General features: G+C 45.0%; 1 protein-coding gene across 1 annotated transcript in view; it reads right to left on the bottom strand.

Annotated features, from left to right (window-relative positions):
- Positions 1-1,778, bottom strand: part of mmp24 (matrix metallopeptidase 24) — a 24,210-nt gene extending 22,432 nt beyond the window's left edge. The window contains 2 exon segments of the mRNA XM_047338574.1: positions 1,146-1,262; positions 1,640-1,778. Of these exon segments, the coding sequence (XP_047194530.1) occupies positions 1,146-1,262; positions 1,640-1,716 (194 nt within the window). The 5' untranslated portion in view covers positions 1,717-1,778.
- Positions 1,779-8,567: the final 6,789 nt, after the last annotated feature.

The raw sequence follows: 8,567 nt of genomic DNA, 5'->3' as shown, positions 1-8,567 counted from the left end.
AAAATATCAGCCACTGCAAATTAGTTACATGTGAGAGTAACTCACGGGAGACGGGGTCGCCTCGAAAGACGCTTCGGCTCCGAGGAAGAACAATTAAGTTAAAAACGATTATATTTAGTAGAGTAATGAAAAGTGGCAGCAGAGCTGAAGACAACACGGAGCTGAGGTGAAACATGACGAAGGCCATGTGATCTCACGCTGTGGCCACAACGCATCAGAGTAATGCACGAGAGCTGCGATGCATTCAGGGTCTCGTGGGACCTATAAGGCCCTGAGTCGGGGGGGTTCGGAGGAGAAAGAGAGGAGGCTGAAAACAGTAAACAGAAAACTACAATCTTTTAAAGGATTTTGCTGAAGAAACAAAATAACATGTTGTGAATATCTCCCTGTTCTGCTGGAAACAGGAGGCGATAAAGAAAACAGAAAATACGACCAAAGAGGTTAAAGATAAGAAAACAAGACTCGGCTGTAGCTCTCACACCTAAACTGAAGTCCAGATATTTTCCTCAAGTTTTCAGTGACAACACAAATGTCCCAGTCAGTTTCTCCAAAAGGAAGCAATGAAGTATTCTCAGCACTTTACTTTTTCTGAACACTCATAGTTAATAGCTCGACAACCTTTTAAAAACAGAGGACGCAGAGGAGGAAACACGGAGGGAGAAATGGTGGTTTACCAATTTTACACGTTTACAATGAAGCTGCTGAAAACACATGGAGAGTTGTTGTTCACTAAAGCTCAGGTCGAGTTTGAGAGTAGAAGAAGGAGAGAGACGGAGAGAAAGAAAAGCAGGAGAGAATAAAGTGGGCAGAGGCCACAGTGGGAGCTGGGATGTGTTCGATATCTCGTGGGACGTCTCTAATCTGCATCAGACCTGCAGTGGACTACGTGGACCGAGCTGCTGCTGGGATCGTCACATGACGCAGCCGAGGCTTTCACTGCACAAGCACACAATGAAGCTGGAGGAAGCAACATGGAAAGAGGAGTGGGAGGATGAGATGTGAGATGCATTCAGGGTCCCGTGGGACGCAGCGAATTTACATTAGGCCGAGCAACGTTCAGACTGGGAGAGAGAAGGAGGGAGAGACACAATCAGCGAGGGAGAGAAAAAAGGGAGCAGTGGATAAATGGATAAATGGATGGATACCTGTACGAGATCTTCTTATCTCTCCATTTCTGTCCCGTCAGGGCGTAGCGTTTATTCCTCTGCCGGCGGCTGGTGTGAGGATGATCTGGGACGCCGCAGCGAGGTCTCCTCATCCACCTGAACACAACAAATTTCTACTTATTTATCCAAACTCAGGACTTCTACGCTAACGGCAACAACTCAACACGTTTGGGTCAGACGCTTCGCGGACGCACCGCCAATCGTTGTGTTTGTGTCGGAAGATTCTCAGTCTGCGAGTTATTAACCTCTAAAACCGTTAAGGTTAATGAAGGCAAACAGATCACTGAGACTGAGTTAACGCCAGAAGATGTACCACAGAAAGAAACGTTCCAAACGATCCATCTTCGATTTCACACGGATGTAAACGCAGCGTTTGTACGGTAATGAAAAACCTGGAAAATTGAATTTAACATTTTGGAAAGGTTGTATAAATCTGACTTTGAAAACCTTCATCCCCCCACCCCCCGACTCACTCTATGGTCGTCTCATCCAGGACGCCCGTCACAGGAATCCCATAAAAACGCTGCATGGCGGCCACAGCAGACTGCATGGCTTTCTCCTGCCGCAGGTCGGAGGTGCGGACGTCGTGAGGCAGCAGGTAACCGTAGTTCAGCCAGGTCTGAGAGAGAAGAGGAGAAGGAGAGATTAGTTCATCGATTTTAAAACAGTCACTTAACCTGCAGGATGAACCACTGAACAGAGTTCTGACTGAATCGTGCTTATGTCAGTGAACCCGGAAGATGAACGACAGAAACCTTCCCCACGAAGAAACACCTCATGAAATATTAAAGAGCGTGTTACTGAGATGTCATTTTCCAGTCAGGACTAATGGCTCTCTCTCCACAAAAAGCCTCTTCAGTGGAGTGATTGTCACATCTCGACAAGCCGTGAATCGACTTCATCTGAGAGCGTCACTCATTTTTGTTTTTCTCAGTTTTGTCTTCAAACATGTCAACGGACTCAGCGTCTCCAAAGACAAAGACAGAGAAACCAGGAGCTCGGTGACTGGCAGCTGTTAAACTCATTAACATCTGACATTAATTATAAATATAAAATCCTTCACAACAAACCAGAGCTGGAGCCAGTTTGAGTTAATGCTTCATTTCTAATGGTTGTTTGGTTTGTGATTTTATTTCATATTTGTGGTTTTATGAGAATACTTCATTAATCTTTGTCTTTACTCACGAGTTCAATGCAAACATGACGTGCTAACAGCTAATTCAGCTCATTTCACTCTGTGGGACGTCTCCCGAGTCACAAACACTGAACAACAACAGTGAACCTGCACACGACAGATTCACAGGACTTTTCTCTCTGCAGAGGAGGAAGAGCAGAGGAAGAGGAAGAGGAAACGGTGGGACGACAAAATAAAGGAGGATAAAAACAGACTCGGGCTGAGGGAAGGAGAAGAGAGACGATAGATGATAGACTCATCGGACATGTCAGAGAGAAACCGAGAGAAGGGGAAGAAAGGAAAGAGCCGATGCCAAATCCACAAGTTTTCTCATATGATTGTCATGACGCTGTAAATTATCTCTTTGCAACGCTGTCGTCTCTTTAATGTGACGCATACTCATTAATATTTCAAAGTGTGTGGCAGCTGCACTCGCAGCCAGTCCAGACCCAGCAGCCTCCTGCCGAACCACCGCCACCACACCGCTGGGGGATTCACTCCGTCACTTTCCCCTGGAGAGAAAATAGTGCCTGTGTCCCACCTTCATACGTGAGGACGCTCATCCCTTCCTCTTCATCAAAACAATGTTAGGAAGTAAAAATAATGTCACGCTTCATTTAGTTTTTTTTGATGAATATCTACATGTATGTGATGGCCATGGCTCATAACGCCACCTAGTGTTTCAAACAGGATCCATGTTTACGTAGATTCAAGTGTTTATGACGTCTCTACATAGGTATATTTACATTTATATGAAAGAGTCTCTAATCAACCCCCCCGACACCAGCGACCGCTCGTCAGTGTGAATCTGAAACGCTGAAACTAAACCTCTAAACCACCACATTGTCTCCATTCAGAGACGTCCCCCGTCCCCGTCCTCTGCTGAGCCTCCACTGTCTCTCACAAGCTGCTTTCAGACATGCACAGAAAACACCGAAGCTCCCGAGACACCTCGTCCGTCCGGACAATATTTGCGTGAAAATAGAATAATCTCTGGATTCTGAAGATGATGAACACAAACTGAGATCACCTGTTGTGTGTTTATCGTGGATGACCTCATCCATGAGCTGCACCGACTAAACGTTGTGTTCATGCTCAACACATTTGCTGTGTTGATATGACTCATTCAGATCTGATCTAATCTGATTTTAATCCCAACTGTAAATGTGAACACGACGTGGCACATGGCACCGAGCCGACGGGGAGCAGCATGCTCACATTGAAATGAAAGACTTCGCCACAATACGACCAAAGGGTTCGTGAACGTAGACATGGAACTGTCAAAGAACACGGAAATGAATGGAAATACAAAGATGAATAAATAAAAGTTGAAAATGTGGAAATGAAGAGAAATGACACGCACTCGACCAATCAGGAGTCAGTGTCAGCTGTCAATCATCACGTCTCAGCCTGTTCTTATATCATCAAACACCTGATTCAAACCAAACTGATCAGAAACACGTGAACAAACATCAGAGAGATAAGAACGAGCTGAAATGACAGAAACATCTTTGACAAACTTTTATTTAACGTCTATTTTGATTCTTTAGTTTGGTTCATGTCCCATCAGCTAACATGGAGGAGGAGGGTTTATGACCTGCACTGTAGCCAGACACCAGTCCATCCGTCCACGTGTCGGGATAATCAGAAAAATGTGTTTGCGATTGGGAAGTTGTTGACGTCATCACTTATAAACCAATTAACACAATTTCACTAAGAAGAAGGATTTTAAAATGTCCCACGTGCTGCAGCTTCTCCAGCATGAGCTCTTATATCTTTGTAAGTTTAATGTTTCTGGATTTTGGATGAAATGACGTGTTGTAAGCATCAACCCATCGTGACGTCACCGTTTGTGAGCTGCTGTTCTGAAACCACAGTGTAAACATTTTGTTCAGCGCCATCTTGTTATAAAAAGATTCCAGAGTTTACGTCCATTTTCACGAACAGTTTATGGCTCCACTCTGTTTTCTGTCGTTTGTTTGTAACTACGTTCACCGGCCTGTTTCTCTGACGCCTCCACCCGTGCGTCGCCTCGTCAGCTCCTCTCCTCCATCCGTCTACTGTGATAAAAATAAACCCACCCTCTGCTAAACTATTTACCATCTCTCAGCTCGAGTGCAGCGAGTGCAGCCCGCTCTTCCCCCCCGTCCGGCGGCGTACGGCCCGACCAGGGTCCTGCTCACGGAATAGACCCTCGAATACCAGTTTGTGAGTTTCACTGAGTCAACAACAACTAAGTACTGATGCACAAGTGGAGCAAACATAAGGTCCAGGTGAAAACAGCAGAGCAGACGTGACTGTCACATCGACCAATCAGACGTTATTAGTTGGAGATGTTAGGAAGTTAAATTTGTCTCTTTGACCCGATAAGACGGACGAGACTCGGCAGAGCACGAAGACGTGATGTGATTTGTTCAGCGCCATCTTGGTTATTTTAAAATCAGACATAACCATATTTGGAGGAGCGGGGGGTGGAGCCTGACTAAGAGCTCAAGGACACGCCCACATATACCTGCCACCTGCACCCATTGGACGGTACCAGCTGTCAATCACACTGTGGTATCCCCCCCCCAACCCATCTGGTGCTTTATGGTCTGTTTGACTCTAAATGATCATAATTCACTAAATGAACATCAGCTGTTTGAAGAAGACTTGAAACTAGAGACTGAGACAGAAACTCCTGAATGTTTACTGACGTTATAAAGTGAGAAGTCACTTTCTATAGACTTCTATAGAAACTACCAGAGGAGTCGCCCCCTGCTGGTCACTACACAGAACACAGGTTTCAGGTGCTTCAGCATTGGCTTCAGACCCGGAGTCTACGTCCATTTTGATAAACAGTGTTTCACTATGTAATGAAAGGAGAGACAGAGAGTGTGAGGTGAAGAACCAGGAGCTTCGTTATTTTATCCTCGATTTGATCCGTTTACTGACACGGTCGGAGTCCGGAGGGGATTTAAGTCCCGACACTGAACTGCTCAACTCATCACACTGTGTGTGTTCACTGTCGACACACACGATGACTCAGACTTTCATGAAAATCATTATCTCCTACTTTCAAAAATGACGACAATAAATCTACATATTACTTTACATCCTACAAAGCATTCTGGGAGCTGTAGTTTCCAAACCTGGAGCAGGACCATCACTCAAATAGAAGATTAAGGCTGATATACCACACACACAGACACACACACACACAGACACACACAGACACACACACACACACACACACACACACACACACACACACACACACACACACACACACACACAGTTTCTTGTGGTGGTGTCATGTGAAACCCTTTTGAAGAACACCCAGGTGGGACTGATGGGCTCAAAGCTATGACCTCATGTCTGTGGTGTCCTATAACACTCCACCCATACACACACACAGACACACACACACACACACACACACACACGCACAAAATCAATTTCAAAATGTAATTTCCTTCGTTGGATCAAATAAGTTGATGGAGAGAATCAAAGAAAAACAGGAGGAGAGAAAAACAAAGACAAGAGGAGTCAGATTGACTGTCTCTGACTCCTTACTTTACTTTACTTTACTTTACTTTACTTTACTTACTCTACCAGGAAGGTCCCACTGAGATACGATATAACCAGGGATCCCCACCCCAGGGATGGAAATGACTTAACTGCCCTAAAACTAAATGTGGTTCCCACTGTGGAGTAAAATGTTCTGAATCTGTTACACAACGCTGAACAAGTGGAGGAGACGAGGGCAGGTATGAAGACAACGTGTGAAGAGCAGCCGGACGTCCTCTCAGCTGCAGACACCTGGGTGTGAAATCGTTTCCTCCTCCTGTGCCACCACAGATAAAATCCTCACAAATGTAAGAACGAAATCTTGCAAAATAAGCATGATTGTTTTTTTAAACCCAGCGGAATATCTATTATAATCCAGCAGCAGATGAAAATGTGACTGAATCGCTGTGACAAGTGTTTCAGGGAAATCGCTATTCACGCCAGTGTCCGAGTGAGAGTAACGAGTAACGTTCATTACTCGTATATGAAGTAGGAAAGAACGTCCCCGCTATGAACTGCTAACGTTACACTGAAATAACAGATGTGAACACGCTGTGATCATTAGATCAGTCTGTCCCGTCTGTGTCCCTGTTATAATGTTGGGTGATAACGTCTGTTAGCTGATATTGTTTGTCACTGGAGTAACGTGGGCTGCTGATGACGTAGCGAGCGGTGGGGGGGACACTTCATATCCAGGGGTGGGGCCAAGGGAGAGGAATCAACAGAGCCAGGTGAAAGCAGCGGCCATCATGATGTCATGTGATGTCATAATACTCCCACATGACTCTGGCATGTAGGACGGAGTATAAAGAGGTTTAAGTAATAAAACTAATTCAAATAATCAACCTGAACATGAGCAGAAGATGTTCATGTCCTCAAATGGTCCAATCCTCTCATCAAATGCACAATGACAAGTCTTTACTTACAGCTGAGTGTGTGTGTGTGTGTGTGTGTGTGTGTGTGTGTGTGTGTGTGTGTGTGTGTGTGTGTGTGTGTGTGTGTGTGTGTGTGTGTGTGTGCGTGTGTGTGGGCGGGCGGACGAGAAAGACAATGGCTAGAGTGAAGGAAAGTGAAGACAGAGAACTACAGAGAGAGTGAAGGATGAACAAAGAGGAAGGACTGTAAAACAATGCACTGGGAGGCACAGCAGGCGGCGATCGCAAAAATAGACGTGAAGAAGAAGAACAGGCTCCGTAGGACGGCAAATCAGGACAAAGCTTAAGATGACGAGTAACAGCCATGAAAACTGAGCCGCCTACAGAGTGTAGACACACACACACAGACACACACGGCTCTGATCCTGTAAGTGCAGCCTCATTTAGTCCAGTTCTCAGGTGTAATGTTGTGTTTAAAGCCCCCCAGAGACCTGCCCCCGAGCTCGCCTCCACAGTGGTTGGGAAACACACTTTCATCTCATAAAACCACCAGCTCCGTCAGCGTGTAGCAATTCTCCACGTCCAGGGTTCACTTCAGACGCCGCAGTTCCGTCCTCCGCTATCACGACGATATTTGATGTATTTCTTAGTTTCGGCACCGTCACCACCAGGAGATGGAATGAAATGAAAGTGTTTTTATTCTCCACCCCTGCAGTCGATCGCAGTTCACCATCAAATCGGCCGCAGCCAGACAACGTCCCTCCCGAGCCCAGCTGAGGCATTCACCTACCAACCAATAAGATCAAAGACACAATCTACCACTTATTAACCGACCATTCCTCATTGTGTCTATTCATCTGTCCAGAAATCTGTCTAATATCTCGAGAACTGTTCATCTTCTCAGTTTCACACGTGATGCGTTTAATATTAATAACACTTTATAAACAGTCTGTATCAGTAAGTGGGGGCGGAGCAGTTTTTATGATTTGGTTATTTTTATTTCACTACATCGGACAGAGACATGTACGAGTGTTTCAGCTGCTGATCTCAGTCACAGCAAAAACATTCATTGAATCACTTCCTCTTCAGCGATTTGTCTTCAAGGCAAAAGCTCAACGTTTGTTTTGCTGCTGTAACGCTTTATATCAAGCTGAAGTGCAGAGCTTTTATTTTGAAAAGTTGTGATGAACCAGGTAGGATGAACACAAAGTTTTCTTTTACCTCGTTAAATTATGATGTTGAAAGAAATAAACATCACAGTCTGTATCATTATATTTGACACTTCCCCTGTGCTCTCTTGTCTAACTCATTATCTAATCTAATCTAATAAATATGGCTGAATGCTGTATGTACCAACTTCCACTCTTATTCGTACATATTTATTCTGTTTTTAAATGTAGTTTATTCTTAATTTGTCTTTAATTGTCAACGTGGACGATACACTGTGTTTGAAATGTTCACTCTGTGAAACTCTGCATCACAGACGCTATGGAAACCAGCTCATTAAAGCCCAGCATCAAAGCTGGTTTCACACATGAACATGATTCACATGTCGCTTCACAGAGAAACAGCACGGCCCGCACACACATGACGTCTGCATCCAGCCTCACAAGTCCCAGTCTCCACCGCAGAGCTGCCATCATCTCCGAACACACACACAGACACACACACACACACACAGACAACCGTCAAACATGAGTGGGATCTGTTAAATGGCTGCGTCCCTGTGGCTCAACCAGCGTCTCTGAGCCTTTTTCAAACACAACAACAAAGGACGACCTGCACCAAACCTTCACAGAGAAA

The sequence above is a fragment of the Hippoglossus stenolepis genome, chromosome 3 (assembly GCF_022539355.2).
Source record: "Hippoglossus stenolepis isolate QCI-W04-F060 chromosome 3, HSTE1.2, whole genome shotgun sequence".
Lineage (NCBI taxonomy): Eukaryota > Metazoa > Chordata > Actinopteri > Pleuronectiformes > Pleuronectidae > Hippoglossus > Hippoglossus stenolepis.
Note: the sequence above shows the minus strand (reverse complement) of the source record. Positions and strands in the feature narration are given on the sequence as shown.